General features: G+C 44.7%; 1 protein-coding gene across 2 annotated transcripts in view; it reads left to right on the top strand.

The window, feature by feature from the left end:
* The window catches only part of ZMYND11 (zinc finger MYND-type containing 11), a 572,905-nt gene that overhangs the window by 118,067 nt on the left and 435,171 nt on the right, over positions 1-19,667 (top strand). For both annotated transcript variants that reach the window (XM_069211170.1, XM_069211171.1), the window contains exon 6: positions 6,553-6,630. In XM_069211170.1, the coding sequence (XP_069067271.1) occupies positions 6,553-6,630 (78 nt within the window). The remainder of the gene's footprint in view (positions 1-6,552; positions 6,631-19,667) is intronic.

Below are 19,667 nucleotides of genomic sequence, written 5' to 3' on the forward strand. Positions count from 1 at the left end.
AAGGGATTCAAACTCTGGTTGTATGATTTTTGTTAGTCAATCCTGAGGAACAAGTAGATGTTTGTGGCATGTGTAGCTGTAGATACATATGTTGCGCATACCCTGTCATCTAGAGTTGGGATCGGACATGTGCAACTTATTTTTCTTTGGCAAAGCCTTCAAGTCATGAAGTATAGTGACTCCACCATTGCTGGTAAAAAGCGTGGGCATTGGCTCCTTTGTTTAGATTTTATTTTTCCTCTATCAGGTTCAGATGTGTTCCACGGAGCTCTGGGTTGACACCTCTTTGTTATCGTCTTTGGGACTCTTGGTTCCTCTACACCCTCTGGTAAAACAGTCTACATATCTACTTCCTTTTCGGTGTTGGAGCGCTACCCATCTGTTTTGACACCTGGGAACTTGGCAACACCCCATTCCAGGGCCTTGCCCTTCTGGGGCCTACTCTATTGTGTTTGGCACAGAAAATGTTCCATCCATTTGAAAACTGCCCTCTATGTTGTGCCAAGTACCCCTGGGCATACTACCCCCAGATGTGTAAGAAGTATGTCTCTCTCCAGGTCAAAAGAGGGCTCCTGTTCCGCCTCTCTTGCCTTCCGGTTGAAGAAAACATTGTGTTACCATCAGGTTCGATGCCTTGCATCCCAATCCATGGCACAGCAGCAAGGAGACAAGACCCCAATCTCTTTGGTGACCGGGATGTCAAAATCAAACCTCAGCCCATGTCTTTGGCTGCTTGTAACCCAGATCTTTTCTCAGATGGCAAGTTCTTTCTCGGAACCTGAGACCAAGACCTTCAGTCAGTGCAGGTCCAGATCAGAAAACATTTGTAGTGATTACAATTTCTCACCTTCCTTCCCGATACTGAACGAAGGCCGAGCTCTGCCTTCAAAGGTGTTGGGCACCGAGCCCTAAAGACCATCATCATACATCTTGTCTGCCACTGCATGAGGGCCATTGTCAGCACCAAAAACATGCTTCGGATCCAGCACCCAGCCAGCTCCCAGTGGCAAAACATATTTTGAAGCCATAGCTCTCAGTGCCAAAACTGCATTCAGATTCTTTGGATCCGGCGTCAAAAACACCCTCCAAACCACCCTTAGTTCAGAAGATTCCTTGAGTGCTAAACTCCACCTCTGGGCCAGTTCCTTCAAAGCCACCCTCTGCGCCCAAATCCACCTCGGTTCCAGTGGGTCAGAAGTCTTCTTCAGGGCCTAAACGCACGAAGTCCACAGCACCATCCTCCATTGCATTTAAGGACCATATCTTGCAAATCCTACAGGAAGAGCTTGATGCCACTCAGGAATGTGACATGATCCACCCACAAAATGGCAGGATTCTGACTCCGCCACCTCTGAAACCCTCAAGACCCAGTGATTACTAAAACGAAGTTGACTTTCTAGGAAGCCCTTCGATTTGGCACCTGAGCCACAAGCCAAGATGAAGAAGCTACATGGCAAAGGCTCCAGTCCCCTGCCTCCTTGGACTGGGGCTCCACCACCTACTCTTTGGCCCCCCCTCCACCTCCTTTGCTTTCCTCTCCACCTCACCACCTGCTGCCCCTTTGTTCGAATCACCACAGGGCTCCTGACATTGTAGCCTGGGGAGGATAGTCCAGGCCCTTCCCAAGAACCTTACAACACAACATTCATACCCCAGCCACAGGATGACCCATGGGATGATTATCATATAGACTCCCTGTGATACACTGATCCCGACCTGTATCCAGCAAAGCCTGTAGCCACCTACCATAAAGTGGACATGCTCAAATACAGGAAGATGAAGATTTTCTTTTGAAGGTGCTATTGTCCACCCAGCATTTCATGCAAATTTCCCCCAAATCTATAGGGAATGTTGAAAACTGCTTTTGAAGTCTTTAAGGAGCTGTTTGAGGCCCAGGTAATGATCCTGACGGTGGATAAGAAATACAACGCTTCACCCTCAGACCTTGCATACATTAGGGGAAATCCACTAGTGGTAATTGCTTCCTGCAAGCATGTCAACACTCAGGGCATTGGAAGTACACCACTATCTGACAAAGAGGGCAGAAAGATGGATGCAGCTGGTAAGCACGTCCTGGCTAAATCAGCAACACACTGGTGCATCACCAGTTCCATCGGTTTGTTTCCAGGTATGACCGGGCACGCAGGGACAAATAAATGGGAGCGCCTCCAACATCTTCCAGAGCAGCACCATAAAAGATGCTAAGACATTGTTACACAGTATAAAATAATATCAAACACCACTTTCAGGTGTGCCCTCGATACTGCTGACTCCGCAGCACGAGGAATGAACTCAAATATCCGGATCCACTATAAGCCTGAAGTATAGCAGCATCCACTCATCCTACTGTTCAGTGGGGAGCACCACTTCGGACCACAGGTTGACTAGATGATGGAAAAAGTAAAAAAAAAAAAAAAGGTCACTGATACAGTGAAGTGCATGGGAACTTGTCAAACACTTTCTAACTGTGGGTTCTTTCACAAGTCCCAATACCACAGAGGTGCTAAACCCACCTCTTATGAGGTCTCTTCCTCCTTTCAGTGGCAGCAGACCCAGCAAACCCCATCACATGGTTATTACAGAGGTGGTTACAGGGGTAACAACTCAAAGGAAAAAGGAAAGGGCAGTGCCTTCAACGGCTCTGCCCTTACCAAAAAGTGACTCACTCACATTCTTCCCCCACCCCGATAACACTGTCAAGAAGACTACAGGGGTTTCTTCCACGGTGGACAGAAATGTCCTCAGCAGATCCTTGCCATCATAGACCAGAGTTACAAACATTCCTCCCCGCAAACACTCCTTATCCACAGAACATTAGTATCTCCTTCTGGAGGAAATAGAGAAACTTATTTACAAAGGGGCCACAGAACCTGTGCCACTCCACCACCGCGGCAAAGGAGAATACTCCCTGTACTTTCTCATCTCCAAGAAAGATAGGTCCCTCAGGCCTACACTCGACCTCAGGCCCTTCAACAAGTACACCCTCTTACAGCACTTCCACCATGGTAACGCTCCAGGATGTTATCCCTCTAAAGCAGTAAGGTGACTCCATGACTGTCCTCGACCTGAATGACGCCTACATTCAAAGTGCTGTCCTGCAGGGTTACCACCGCACCAGAGTGTTTGCAGAGTGTCTTGGCATAGTGGTAGCTCACCTCAGGAGGAATGGCATCAGTGTCATTCCTTACTTTGGGGACTGGCTGATCAAGAGTGCAAACAAACAGTGCTTGGGACATACACAGACCACCATAGACCTGTTACACGATCTAGAGTTTACCATCAATATCCTAAAGCCCCATCTCCAACCCCTTTGGGTCCAGCCATTTAAGAGACGGCACTCAATTCTGTCACCAGGAAAGCCTATCCAAGTTCAGCTCCGGTTCAAGCTTTCCAATCATTGCTTTGACGTTTTCAGTCAGATCGCCAAGTAACGGTCAGGACGAACATGCGCCTCCTCGGTACGATGGCCTCTTGGATTGCCATATTCCCCATGTCTGGTTACAAATTTGCACATTGCAGGAATGCCTAGCTGCACAATGGCCACAGGCGGAGGGTCTCTGGGAAGATTTAGTCTTGATGTGTGGCGGTACTCATCGCTCGCTGCAGTGGTGAATAGCAACAATCTGTTGCAGAGCCTGTCTTTCATCAACCCAGTTCTGCAAGTAACTTTCACAGTGGACGCTTCCCTCAAAGGGGGAGGGCGCACTTGCAGGATTTGCCAGTTCTCAGGGTAAGTGAGCACCCGGTCAATAGGGGCTCCACATCAACTACTTGAAGCTACTAGCCATTCAGTTAGCACTCATGTAGTTTCTCTGTCACATTCAGGACAGGGCCATCCTCATTCGCACAGACGACATGACCGCCATGTTCTACCTACAAAAGCAGGGCGGCACTCATTCTCAACAATTGTCTATGTTAACTCAGGGCATTTAGCAATGGGCACTTCATCACCGAGTTCATCTTTTGGCGGAGTTCCTAACGGGAAAGGACAACGACTTTGCAGACCTCCTCAGCAGGATGCAGCAACAAGTCCACAATTGGAAACTCCACCCATAGATTCTACTCCTGTACTTCTGTTGTTGTGGTTTCCTGACATAGACCGCTTTGTCACCTCCAAAAATGCAAAATACCCATGTGGCCAATGTGGCAACAAGTGGAAACTCCACCCACAAGTTCAATTCCTGTACTGCTGTTGTTGTGGTTTCCCAATATAGATCTCTTTGTCACCTCCGAAAATGTAAAATGCCCAAGCTTTGCCTCCAGGTACCCACAGTCCATGGGCAGTGCACTATGGAAAAACTGGTCAGGGATATTTGCCTATACTTTTCCGCCTCTCCCACGTCTTCCGTTTGAAGGCTTTGTCAAACATCACTCGCCCTCATCCTGGTTGCTCCCACCTGGGCCAGACAACCCTAGATCACCACTTTCCTAAAACACTAGTGTCTCACAAGAAGCTGCCAAACCAGCGGGACCTCATGAAGAGCGAGGGCACACTAAGACACCTGATCCCCAAGTAGGTAAATCTTGTGATTTGGCTTCTGAGGTCTTAGAATTTGGCTACCTCAACCTACTTCTAGAGAGTATGAGCATTATTAAGGAGGCCTGCAGGCCTACAACGAGAGCCTGTATGCAGGCAAATGGAAGAGATTTGTGCACTAGTGTATTCCCAGGCACATCCGCCCTCTCCAGGCTTCAGCCCAGGCCATTGCCTGTTATCTGCTTCTCTTAGAAAAAACAGGCGTTGCTTACACTTCCATTAGACTTCATTTAACTGCTGTTGCAGCTTGCATTCAGAATAAGTAGCACATTTCCCTCTTCAGGATTCCAGTCAGTAAAGCCTATATGGAAGGACCTAAGAGTCATTCTTCCCAGGGTGCACCCTGCCCCAGCGTAGAATCTCAACATAGTAGTTGTCACCAAACTTATGGGCCCTCTTTTCAAACCACTTCACTCATGCCCTTTGAAGTACATTTTCTGATTGATGGCTTTCTAAATAGCCATCACATACCTCAGGCGTGTACCATGGAAGAACCTTTCTTCCCAGTTCAGACCAATTGACTAGTCCTTAGGACAAACCTGAGATTTCTCCTCAAGATGATCTCTTCACATCAGTCAAACCAATGTTTTTCCCACATCCATAGCGAAAAGGGCTCTTTACACTAAAAGGGCCCTCATGTAGTACATTGACAAGACAAAACCTTTCCCTATGGCACTGCAGTGCTTGGTCTCTTTTTCCAAACCACACAAGGCCTTGCTCTTTGTAGAGCAGAGGTAGCATGTTGGTTAGTCAAATGTGTACAGACCTGTTAGGCCATAGCGAAACGCCCTTTGCCTGGCTCTCACAGACCCCACTCTATCTGCAAAAAGGGGCGTCTGTGGTATACTTGAGTAATATCCCTATAGCTGACATTCTGCCAAGCAGATACCTGGTCTGTTGCACACACTTTCATCAAGCATTACTGTATGGATGTCTTACCACTCCAACAAGCTAATGTTGGCCAGAATGTACTCCACACACTTTTCCAGCCCTCTGCAACATACTCCATCTAGCCACCTTTTAGGGGAGAACTGCTTTACCGTCTGTGCACAGCGTCTATATCTACAGCTGCACATGCCAGGAAGCATCCTGTAAATATGTTTGTGGCTAGTAGTGTCGTGGATGCAAATGCACCCACCCTCCTCCCCTGACACCTTTGGGTGTTGCAGATGCCTTTCTTTCTTCATTCTTCGCATGGTCTTCTTCCATGCGGAGAAACAACCTAACAATGGAGGCAGTGCTCATGCGCATTACCATCAGTAGGTGGAGTCAATATACCCTGTGACTGAAAGACTTCTGTGAGGAAAAACAAGTTGCACACATCCAAGCCCAACAGTAGATGGCAGGAGTATGCACATCATGTCAATCTACAGCACTGCATGCCACAAACAAGTGCTTAAAGGCTAACAAACATTTTCCCTTCCTATGCTATCAAAGTGGCTATTGATCTACATATATCCTATGTCTGTTCACTGCATTTACAACAAAGAAACGAAACTGGATGCAGTTATTAATATCAGGATCTACAAAACAATATAGTTTATAATCAATTGCCTATTTTTACTTTTTTTTTTGGTGCTGTTTCATGTTAATTTATTTTAAACTGAATGTCTGGCAAAACAAATCAAAATGGGAGTGTTACAATGTGATTTTCATAAAATTGCTAATGTATTCCTGTGTAAAAAGAAACAAACCTAGGATATTTGAATTAAGATGTTGATGGATATTTTGTAGCATATCCATCTAATTGTGTTACGTTTTAGAAGATTGACATTGACAAGTTCTTTTAATAGTTTCTTAGGACATTTGCACTTAAGACTGTTGCACATTTTATGTTCATTTTTTTATACTGATTAGGATTTAGTGTGCTGATTTTATGCTGCCCATTAGTCATCCGGTTTACACTCTTGTCTATCTGTTCTTGTTGCATGTCTTTCTTAAGAACTGATCTCTGTAGAATGGGTTTACAGCTGTATTCTTTACAATTGATTCGTATGAGACTTTATCTTCTTCAGGCGGTCAAGAAGAAAAATACAAACAAGCAGGAGTTAAGCAAATACCTTCGCTACATTGTTTCTCGTATGAAGGAAAGGGTGAGTATTACCAGCAGAGGCTCTTGTCCAAAATGTGTGTTTAAAGACACAATTCGTTTTCCTTTTTTATAGTCTAGGTTATTTAATTGATTTAACTAACCTGGATTGTGATGAAGAACATTTTGCCTGGAAAAAGTTTACCATTCCCGAAGCCTCACTTCCATTTCAGAGTAAATATATCTTGGAGATTGCAGTACTCTACATATGTATGGGCTGCAAGTAATGCTGCTTAATGAACGATACAGACTGCAACTAATCATGCTTAATGAGTGATCTACTTTGGTTATAACGAATGCAAAAAGTGATTGACCAGGTTTTTACCTATTGGAGATTCTTTCTGGCCATTCTCAGTGATTTATTCTTTAGTCCTTTATTTCTGATCCATAAAAAAAGTGGAAAAATATTTTTGTGCAATATAGTCTGAAATTGCTGTGCAAAAACAGGAGAAATACATAACTTGGAAGAAAAGAATATATTCTGATGGATACCTCTAGTTGCAAATTTCTCACCTTTTAAATATTTCAGGCATCAGATTGGATGTGGAAATATTGTAATAGCTGTCTGTGCCAGTAGGGAGCGCTGGCTCTTTCTCAGCGCTGGAAACAACCTTACTGTGACCTCACTGGACCCATGATTCATCCCCTCCACTGTTGCCCTGCTGTCAGTTCCCTTTTTTCTGTGCCATCAGGGTAGTTCTGGAGCTTGCAGTCATCAAATTCCCTCACATTTTCATTCAGTTTTGTCAACCATTTTCTCATAACTGTGTCTTCTAAAAGGTCAAGTTTTAAACCCTGCAGGTACTGTGATGGACAGATGTCCACCAAAGACCCTCACAACTTCGGTCTTTGGTGCCTCGTGTTTGACTACAGTGCAAGCTCATAGGAATCATGCGAGTCATGCTGGTTGGTTCATGCACCCCAAGGGCCTCAAGGAAAGAGAGGCCAAACATTTTATTGTCCAAGCCGGAATAGATTGCTGTGCCAAGAGGATGTCTTCCCGAAGGTTGAAGTTGCTGGACTCACCGTTGTTGAATGTTTTGTGATGCAACATAAGCTTTGACACAATAACTGGCAGCACCAGAGATCAAAAGGTAGGTAGTTGATGTGCCAGAGCTAGTCCTTTTACCCCAAGAGGAAAGTCCTTCAGACCCTATGCAGCTTCCTCACCCAGGTCCCAGCCCTGCCAGCACAACCCAGAGTTTTCTGCTCTGGGGACAGACACTGCACTCTTTCTGAACACTATAATAACATATTTCGCAGGGCAGAGGTCCCCTCTGGAATGTCTTGGGCCCCTTTGTCTTTCCAGTTGGAGTACCAAGGGTGGACTTTACCCTGGCAACTCCCCCTTTTTTTTTATTAATCTTCCACCTCCCTACCCCTCACTCTGACACCAGTGACCTGTGATGTGTATGGCTCTGGTGCCACTGCCAACGCCATCCACCATAGTAATTCAGGTGGCCTCCTCCACAACTCCAACGGCTGCAGTCAGTCCATCACGAGCACCTGCCCCAACAGCCCCCAACACCTGTCTACGACTTTAACCCCTCTCCCTTTGCTGGAACCATGCTGACTCTGTGCATAGGTTCAGAAGAGAGAGACAGCGTCTAGTGGATGAATATAGATTTTTTGTTTAGGGATTCTGATCCTCTGCAGGACACAGACGATGGGCATTCTGTAATTATGGACCCTGATGTCCTCACCTTAAGTGATGCTAGTTGTTTAGACCTCTCCCTTGAGTAGGAATTACATTGTTGCACCTGTCTTCCACCTCCAGGGTTCACGTCTTACCAGCAGTAATTCTTAAAGTGGCATAATTGTTGGAATTGAGATTAACATTCCTGGAGGTCAAGGCAGATATCTTGACTGAGGTCTCACATCATAGAGCACAAGCATCAGGACCCCTACTTCCCTTTAATGATGCATCACAGAATGGCGGCTTGGGAGAAACCAGCCCCTGCTGGTAGCCCCATATTAGCCAGGAGATTCAGACCAACTCCAGGCGACCTGGGCTTTTTGTTGACCCACCTAGCTCTGGAGTGACTAGTTGTATATTGGACCTACTCTTTTATGCTATCCGTTGGCATATTTCTGACCACCTGATTGGATTAAACAGTTCACCAAGCAGTCATTTTTTTCAGGATGTATGTCCTTGTAGTCACTGAGTGCTTTGTTCCTAGTGGGCCACTTCACTCATGCCATTTGGGGTGTGGCGTGTACCGTGATCTTCACTCTCCCAGACATCTAAAGCCAAAATTCGCAGAGCTGGTGTGGGATGGACAAACTGAGGCCAGACAACTCATTCAGTAGGGCCTGGACATGGCAGACTCTGTAGTGTGCTATTGGTTTGTTCTGTGGTGTTCAGATGCCACATCTTGCTGAGATTCTCCACCGATGTCCAGGCTACCCTCATGGACCTCGCCTTGATGGTCCCACTTGTTCTAAGACAAAGCAGAATCAGCCATTTAATATTTCAAGGAAAGCAAGGCCACTGCTAAGTCCCTAGGTCTCCAGACTCAGAAATGGGATTATAAGTAGTTTATGTTTCAGGGCTTCACCAGAGTCTTTATCCTTGGGGTCAGACAGCAAAGCCAGCAACTTCTGTAGCAACAGCAGAACCTGTTATTTAATCACTAATGGGGCCGTAATAAAGGGAGCAACCAAGCCTTTACCTCTCCCTCCCTCCCTCCCTCCTTTTCCTTCTTCCCCAGCCAGGGCAGGGAAGCAGCTAGTTCCCTCTTGTTAGCACACATAATGGTGCCTGTTGGATGCCACAGGTTTGGGAAGGCTGCAATGTCAGAACAATGGATCTTGCAGATTGTGGAAAGGGGGTATGCTCTACCCTCTTGTCAATACACGATGCCTGTTAGAAACAGGTATCCTTTCTGCCACAGGCCTGGAAAGTGATAATGTATCAATGGGTCTTGCAGATTGTGGAAAGGAGGGGGTGTGCTCTACCTTTCCAACATGCTTCTCCGTCCATTCGCGCTCTTGTTCCCTCCCTTCATTAGACCACATACATATTCTTCAGCAGGAGCTAGAGATCTTACTCCTGAAAGGGGCTGTGGAATTGACCGCAGAGCAAAAATGGGGGCCAGGAGTGCTATTCCTGGAACTTTCTGGTCCTAAAAAGGCTGGCGGTCTTCTTCCAATTCTGGGTCTCAGAGTCTTGGACTGGTTTCTTCCCATAGAAAAGTTCAAAAGGCTTTTCCCGGGTAATGTGTTGTAAAACTTGAAGGAGCTGCTTGCAGGCCTTAAAAAATCATAAAAGTGTTACTAGACCTGCAGGTCGAGTAGCTTGAATAAACTACTCGACCTAACTGTAATGTACTTGACCCGGAAACGGGCCTCAAATTGTATGATCCTAGGCAAACATTGTATTTTACAGTCAACTTTTTCTTCATTCTCACATATGAGTGCACCTTCAAATATGTGAGTTCAGCATTTCTGCTGTAAAAAAAAAAAAATCCTCTTTTGAGTAAATACACTAAACGTTTGCTCTGTGTACAATAAATCTAGCCCACATTTAGGGTACACATGATCCATGCATGACTTGCCTATTAGTTTACTAATAGCTTTGCCATCAGGGCAGGACTGTTTCTCAGTTTATGTTTAAACACTCACTTTAAATAAATATATTACTAAAGCATGATGTGGTAGTGTAGTGTAGCAATTTTTAATATAGCCTTTGCACGTTTGCTTAAAGCATTAGGCCTCTGTGCACTTAGTTCTAGATGCATTTTAGTCAGCCTCGTACTGTTATTTTTCAATAACCAGTTTCACGGTCTTGTTTTATTTTCTTCTATCACACTGTTTAGCTTACTTCAGCACCGGAGTTCTCAAACAATACATTCTTGCTCGCTCTGTGCTTCAGTCAAGGATACAGTCTGGTACATTGCCGATAGACGTGGGAAGAGTTTAGTCTTTAGGGTTCGTAGAAAGTACACATTCTTACATAGGGACGTTTCTTAGAACACCGGCGTGTTGATTATAAAAACACTTCCTAGTCCTAGTACACGTAAGAGGGAGATTCCGACCAGGGAACCACAACTAGACGCTGACTGCCCTGTTGCAGATGCTGATCCAGATCACAGGCCTTTGCTCAGGTATGAGGGTGGATGTCCTCCCGGGGATTCTGAAAGGCAAGCTTAGAGCTTTACATGCTGTGCTCAAAATAGAACTTGGAAGAGAGAACGTAATCTGGTAACACTATGATAGCGTTATTTCAATGTTTTACTCTCCTCGTTACTATTTCAATCCTACTGTATTGTATGGTTCTGGTTATTGTGGCTCACGCCTTGTTATCTAAAATGCAGTTGTTTTATTAAATCAATCTGTAAAACGTAAACTGCCTCTGCCATTTGTATATGAGACCACATTTGATATGAGAGAACTGGTTGGGATCTGAGTGACCACGACTTCCCTGAGAAGCTCTAAGATGTCATGCGCTCGGCTGCCCAATCATCCCTTCCTTTTGAGAGAGATGATGCACTGCTAGTTAGCCGGAGCAAAACCGGATTGAGGGCGACAAGGGTCCTTCTCCGTGGGTTAGACTTAGTCCCCCACACTGAGAACTACCCTGCTAAAATATCCAGTAGTCTCATTAGGATAATGAGACCCTATGCGACATGGCGCCGCCAACGATTGGTCTGGCTCTAATTTTCGGGTCCACCAGTCTCTCTCGGTCTCATATATTATAATGATCCCTCAGTTCCTTTAACAGAGACGTCCGTGGCACTGAGGACTTCCACCACCGCGATATAGGTAATCCTAGATATAGCGGATGGTTGTTCAAGCTTGAACCTTAAAAGGAAAAACCCCGTTTTTGGTGTGCCTTCTCTGAACCAACGCTGTTTTTTTTTAATGGCGAATCCCCAGGTAATACAAATAGCTCTTAATATGAGACAACCACTCACAGCGCATTTGCTTGCACATGGTCTTACGAACCAGGGGGGTCCAGTCACGTTTGTGGTGGCCGCCCATGCAGCCTATAGAACAGAACTTTTTTACTCTTGGGTCACATTTCCAGCAGCTGATGGGAATACAAATGCATTTCATACATATACGATTGCGAACGCCTGGCCAATACAGGGCGTACGCATATTTAGAGATACCTCTGTCTTATCAAGAACATAATAATTGGCTTGATGGCGCCCTACTCTATACAATATTACCAGTAGGGTTAGGTCCACTGAGTAATGATGGTCCGACCTGGCCTTTATTGGCCACATATACACCACATCCTGCGGTTGCAAATATGCCGGTGGCTGAAGTTCGTCGTTTATATACAGACTTAACGGCTACATATATAGACGCTTAGTACAATTTGTGATGCAGACACTAAACACAAACCCAGCGCGTGCTGCTCCAGCTCAACAACATGCAGTAGCTCCAGGTATAAACCCGGCGACTGTACACTCTATCATGGGTAAGGTTCCAGCCAAACGGGAAGAGACTCCATTTTGGCTGGTGCAAAAAATTAATACGCTGGAGGCGGTATTTCCCCATACGGGACCTCAGGATAAACATAGGATATTAACAGTGTTTACCGTTTGGAATGGTTCCCACAGTGGAACATTGTAATACATGGGGCACAGTGTTTGCCGCGCTCTACACAACAGCACACGGTACACCAACATTGGCAAACCTACTGGAAGTCCTTAAACAGCTTCAGGATGAATATGGGGCTGCCCAGCCTTAGATTTGGGAATGCAACTGATGGGCAATTTTACCACGGTTTCTTTAATAATACTAAGTAATCTTAAAGGGGAGGCAGTTGCAGTATCGGTGCGCATGCGCCTCCGCGACGTTCCGCAACTAGATCAGGAGCGGGAACTGCCCAAAATAATAGCGGAAACATATTCCAGTATCGGTCGAGATAGCCTAGGGGCTAGACCACAGAAACCACAGTTTCAAGGAAAAATTAGTAAAGATAATACTAAACAGCAACCTGAGGGTAATAAGAAGCGCTGGGAAAAGAAACAACAGACACCTAAAAAAGAAAGGGGAGAATCTCCGAGTACGGAGACTCCACAGACTAGGTATAATCTCAGAAATAGGGATAGCTTGAAAACGCCTGATAGATATCAATACACTGATACACGCCAATCTCGTTGCTTTCAGGACTCATCGGAAAAGAGAAATGAGAGAGGTGGGCGGTCAGAGCGGAGGACAGAGTACGTGAAACCAAGACAGGAATAACAACGCTCTTCAGAGATTTCTGTCAAGAAGGAAGAGAAACCGATACAACAAAAACAACAGTTTAAAAATAAAAAGGTGGCAGCAGTCTCTATTAGACATGCCACACAGGAAAAGAGTTCTCTTGGAGAACAAGACGTGGGCACTAGCACTGTTAGACAGCGCGGCAGAGGTCACAATAGTTCACCGGAATCTTCTAGAGCATCTGGAGGTGAAAGCAACTGATGACTTCATACAAGTTGAAACAACAGATATGCGTGTCTCTGATCCCGATAGGGTATATACAGTGACTTTACAATTGGAAGGTGACATTGAACGCACTATAAATGCAATCTTTTGGGATCGTGTAGTCAAGATATATGACATTTTGCTGGCTGAACAGGATTGGCCGCCTGACTTTGTTCGCACATGCCCAGTTGGGGAGGAGGTTTTTAAACCTTCGTTCTCACCACTTGTTCCAGGGGAACTCGCAGAGTCATATAGCATCAAATGGGCTCTAGCACAAGCACCTGCCTTATATAGAAATCACGTAGGTTAGGATAGGGATTCTCCATATCATGTAATTCCAATTAAAGGTGAACCTCAGCCACAACCGCAATATCCAATAAAACATGAAGCAAGGGCACCGGTGAGAGAAATACTTACACAATTACAGTACCAGGGAGTAATTGAACTCTGTGTCTCGCCGATGAATAATCCCTTATTCCCAGTAGCTAAACCGGACCATTCATATAGAATAGTCTTAGACTACAGACATTTGAACGGACATACACGTACATATGCTATACAAAATTCACATAGCGCGGCAATAATGAACAACATTGTGCGGAAAAAGTACAAAACAACTTTAGATATCTCGAATGGTTTCTTCTGCCAGAATATAGAACCCGAAAGTAGGGACCTTACAAGTTTTAGTGTGTTAGACTCCCAGAAAAAATTCTGTTGTTTGCCTCAGGGGTATAAGAATAGCCCAGGACTGTTTTCGGCTCGCCGTGACTGAAATATATCACGAGTTGGACCCTGAAGCATTGTCATATGTAGATGATATATATCTCACAGATGACGAGTTACTACAACATTTAGGACGAGTAGCCTGCATTTTTGTAGGGTTTGCCAAAATTGGCTACAAATTTAACTTCAAAAAGGTCAAAAATTGCCTTCCTCAGTGTCATATTCCTGGGATATGAGCTGTCAAACGAAGGTAAGATCCTAGCGCCACAATTTTTAGAAAAATGTGCACAATTGCAACCTCCTAATACGATTAAGAAACTCCAATCATTGCTGGGATTTCTAAATTTTGGCAGAATGTACATTCCTGATTATGCTACACGCATAAAACCATTATACGAATTAATACGTCCTGATTTTTCAAGCAAATTCTGGACGATTGAGCATACACCTACTCTTCAAGAGTTGCAAGCAGATCTTCTAGCTGCAAAAGATCTACATACACGGGACAATAAGACACATTTGGTCATCAGGGTGATAGCTGGGGCCATTAGGTTTACGTATGTCACCTTTAATGAAGGTGAGACAGTCCCGATAGGATACAAGTCTCACTTGTATTCGACTGCTGAACAACGATTCGCACCAACAGAGAAAATTCTCACTGCTGTACAGATGGCTGTTATTAAAGAATGACCTCTTGCCCAGGGCAAACGCATTATAGTCGTTTCCCCTATTCCAGCCCTAGAGGCTGTTACGAAAGCGAGTGTTCCTAACGCGAAAGCATTACACCCGCGATGGATACAATGGGCTATGTCTTTAACAGCCACTGATGTAGATTACATTTTTGACCCAAAGCTACAGACACAGGAATTTCTGCAATATGTAATTGAATATCCAGTTCCCGCTGACACGTTGCCTATTGATCACTATCAAGTAGTCTTGTACACCGATGGCTCTGCGCAACCGGCGGTGGGGACAAAACACCAATATTCAGCTGCATGTGCAGTAGTGAGCGGACATATGGAGGGGAAGAAATTCTGCCCCCAGCATACTTATACACAAATATTAGGGGACTGTATGGCACAGTTGGCTGAGCTGAAAGCTCTATTGATGGCACTGGAACATACAGATCCGACACAGTTTACACTAATTGTTTGTGATTCATATTACTGTGTCCAGTCTTTTAATGAATACCTACATTACTGGCGATTAAATGGGTTCAGAGATTCAAAGGGCAACACCATAAAACACAGACTACTGTGGGGGAAGGTAGCAGACCTGAAGGAGACGCTACCTAAAGTCCACGTTGTACATACTCTTGGACACCAGCGCATTGGAATACACGTTGCTGGGAATACTTTGGCTGATGAAGCCGCAAAGTCGGCAGTGGCAGTTGCCACTGTGGCCGCAGTTACTCGTTCGAGTTCCAAACCAGACACAGAGATTTTGGCTGCCATAAAAGCTACGGTTGATGGCACGCCTTATCCTAAAGGATTTCCTAATAAATATCAATACTTAATGGGAGGTATGCTGAATGCTGAGGTTAAAATCCCAGGCGTAGGCGTACGCGAGATCCCCAATAAAATTGTAAGACCTCAATTGATTAATGCCGCACATGAGGGGGGTGGCATCTGCACATGCTGGTGTGGCTGCCACAATTTCACTATTACACGCCCGTTACTGGTGGCCTGGTCTCTATAAGGAGACAAAGCAGTATGTCCTTTGTTGTGACATCTGTCAACAAATTAAAGTTTCAACAGCTAAGCGCCCGCCGCAGACGCCCCTCTTAATATCAAACAGACCATTACAATGTGTGTACTTGGATCATTGTGGTCCACTGACACCAGACAGTGAATACAAATATATCCTGGTGGCTGTAGATTCTTGCTCCAGATTTGTGTGGGTATGGCCACAACGCTCGGCCGACGCTCAAACTGTTATTAAAGATTTGCGTATCTTTGTCAGTACATATGCAGTTGCGGCGTTCCATTCGGACCAGGGCCCTGCTTTTGCCTCAAGGGCATTCAGGGACACCATGGCTTCGTTGGGGGTCCAGCTCCAGTTTTCATCTCCATTTCATCCCGAGGGAAATTCTGTAGTGGAGAGTTTAAATCTCGATTTAAAGCAATCCATAACAGCTAGAGTATTAGGTATGGGTCGTAGTTGGCTAACCCACCTGTATGGAGTACAGAGAGCACTGAATAACTTGCCTAGAAGATCCCTGGGTGTTCGGAACACAAATGTTTGTTCCGGATCTAGATGGTCCTGGTGTGGACGCGGCGGAAACGCCTTTTGACATAAATGATCGTGTCACTGTTTTGCAGGAATTACAACAGTTCCGTGAAGATAACTCTTCTAAAAGTGCTGCCTCCACAGGAATTAAGGACATGCCAGTAACGCCTACTGGTTGGATTCCCAGACTTGGGGATCTTGTGCGTGAAAAGGTCGCAGTGAAAAAAGAATTTGGCCCTTCTTATCAAGCACCAGTCCCTGTGTTGGTGATACACGGAACAAGAACTGTTATTTTACCACCGTTGCCAGGTGCCAAAAAAATTGCTTTGTCTCCATCGACAATGTCAAGTTACAACATGTGGCCGATTCTGCACAGCAGACCAAGAGCAACGTCCAGTTGTTCCCGAATCCCTCTCACTACTGGGGAAGATGTTCCGCTCCAAGTCATTTACACCAACACTGTTGCCTCTCCGAGCTTGGGGAGGGTGGAAGATGATCTTGCGATAGTTCCACTGACAACTAATAATTTGGAAACATTTGATCGAGTCACAATGACTACTGATGTTGTGGGTGGTGTTATCTACAGTGTACCACCGTGAGAAACACCAACTCCTCCATTGAATATGGCGGCACCTTTTGCAAGAACTGCCTCTGGGTACTTTGCCAACAACGATGATGGTCTGTCGGACTCATTTGCCTCTTCAACACCTGACCCAGGTCCACGTAAGCTGATTTATTGGCTTAAAGATACGTATTTTGTTTTTCCTTGGAACTATCTGTGGCTCTTACTGACTATGATAGCATTTCTTCTGTGGATAGGGTTTGTCGTTACCTTTTTTCTGTTGATACATGGTCATTTTCTTCCCGAGAGATCAGCGGTTGAACAGGCGGAGGAGGTGTTGAAGCCGCATTTTTCATCACATAAGGTTCGAAGAGACTTGTCCTTTGTGAACATTTCTGCAGTGCCAATTCCGGATGGGATTGTGTGGGATAAAGTGATGTTTGATATATACGTTCCCACTGAGATAATTCAAATACCGTACGTTCTAAAGTTATCCATGAATTATATCGTAATATCAGGCATTGTATCTGATGATTGGGAAGTGAAGACAGTTGATTCCATTATGACTGAGTTACAATATTATACTGTCTATGAGAATGAAGATGTTTACCAGTTTAAAGACAATTATGGTGACATGTTTTGTTATAATTATTATGGGCACCACTTTATACATAAAGCCAGTAGTCCAAAGACCATATTTGACTACACGCAATGGGAGCATTGCCCAACTCCCCCGCGAGGGAGTTCTAAAACATATTCTGACAAATTTGCGTATTTTTCTGGGCATCATCAAATGAATGCTAAGTCATATTATTTTAAGTTAACTCCGTATAAAGATAAGCAAGTTTTGTTGACTAAAACGAAATTCATATATTCAGATTCTTTTGTTTCCCAACTTTCAATTCAAGGCTATGAATATTGGTAAAAAAATGTTGATTTGAAGAGTGTTTGGGGAACAAAACATTGGCAGACACAGGGTAGAGAAACATTGTTTAGAGCATGCCTCATTCCTGTCCAGATAATTTTTTTAAATGAAACTGCAACAGACTAGCTGTTTGGGCTTAGCAACGATTAGAGAATTGAATATGCCTGGTATACCTGTCCCTACCAAAATGAAGGATTAGCAGAAATATATCAATGCCACCTTTAGTGAACTTACAGACTGGGTCCAGAATGGTACATTTAACACTTCATTGTCACGTCCGGGCGGGTGGTTATTTTGGCCTATAAATACCAACAGGTGTCATCCACGTTTTGTCACCTCCTCAGGGGTTTCAGGACGAGTAGGGCAGACCCTCGCTACATATCACCTGAACATGCTGAAATTATAACTACATATAGCATGGGTAAATTGTGTCAACAATGGTTTAAATCATCTACGCTAGATTCAATTAAGACACATCTCACTCTCCTGTCTAATAACACTGACTTGCAAGATTTTTTGTCAGGCCCGAAGACACCACGTAGGAAACGTTTTTTGTACGAAGTGTACAATGAAATATGGAAACTTTCCCAACAAGAGGCTGCGGCCCGATTAAGGCAGATAGATCAGGAAAATTTGAAAAAGGCTTTAGCTGTTGTAGATAATGGAATTCACACCCTGTCCGACCGAATGTATACCCTTGACAACATTGTTTCTTCTGCTATAGACATTATACGATCTGACATGTCTTCATTATACCATGGACAAAGTCAAACAAGGTCCATTATGCAGTTGGGTTGGACACTTCAGACACTGAAGGCGGGTCGCGTTCCGTGGCAGCACGTCAGAGCCAGGGAGATATTTTTTTCCTTTAATTTGACACGTCAACAACAACTGATGGCTAAGAAGGAGGCGACTTATGTCATGTTAAACATTGAAAAATTGGAAAGATTGCCTTTTACAGTGGCTGAGATTCCCTCAGCTGAGTGGTTGATACACGGGGTTATTAATCTGCCTATTTCTACACTACAATTCACTTCTTGTTTAAAACATGTTCCGGTAGGCAGATATGAAAAGCTGGGAGACAGTTATATACATGAGGTTTGGGAACTTCCCTTCTTGTACAAATGTCTTGATGGTATGAGAGAGGTTTTTCTTAGCGGTAGTGAATGCAAGACTTCAGTCAGCCATTCGATGATTTGTAAGCAGCTGTCCTTGCATGGGGCATGTGATGCCTCTGTTGCGAATTTGGCTTGCTATCTGAAGGGAGTTCCGGTCCCCTTGATTAAACGCACATTCCAGGTGCTTTCAAACGGCAGCTACGTCCTCCTCAATAGTGAAGACTGTTGTGGCATGCGGGCCGGAATAGTTTATGTTGTTTCGGTCACCAAGGTCGTTACTTGCTGCGGGAATGTGTTGTTTCCCCCACTAAATTAAGGGAGGTAGCGTTACGTAGGGACGTTTCTTAGAACACCATCGTGTTGATTATAAAAACACTTCCTAGTCCTAGTACACGTAACAGGGAGATTCCGACCAGGGAACCACAACTAGACGCTGACTGCCCTGTTGCAGATGCTGATCCAGATCACAATCCTTTGCTGAGGTATGAGGGTTGATGTCCTCCCGGGGATTCTGAAAGGCAAGCTTAGAGCTTAACATGCTGTGCTCAAAATCGAACTTAAAAGAGAGAACGTAATCTGGTAACACTATGATAGCGTTATTTCTATGTTTTACTCTCCTCGTTACTATTTCAATCCTACTGTGTTGTATGGTTCTGGTTGTTGCGGCTCACGCCTTGTTATCTAAAATGCAGTCATTTTATTAAATCAATCTGTAAAACGTAAACTGCCTCTGTCATTTGTATATGAGACCACACTTGGTATGAGAGAACTGGTTGGGATCTGAGTGACCACGACTTCCCTGAGAAGCTCTAAGATGTCATGCGCTCAGCTGCCCAATCATCCCTTCCCTTTGGGAGAGATGAGGCATTGCTACTTAGCCGGAGCAAAACCGGATTGAGGGTGGCAAGGGTCCTTCTCCGTGGGTTAGACTTAGTCCCCCACACTGAGAACGACCCTGCTACCCAAAAATCCAGTAGTCTCATTGGGATAATGAGAGCCTACGCGACAGTAGCGCACTGTCATTTACAGACAGTACATTTCCAAGAAATGTCCAATAA

The sequence above is a fragment of the Pleurodeles waltl genome, chromosome 10 (assembly GCF_031143425.1).
Source record: "Pleurodeles waltl isolate 20211129_DDA chromosome 10, aPleWal1.hap1.20221129, whole genome shotgun sequence".
NCBI lineage: Eukaryota > Metazoa > Chordata > Amphibia > Caudata > Salamandridae > Pleurodeles > Pleurodeles waltl.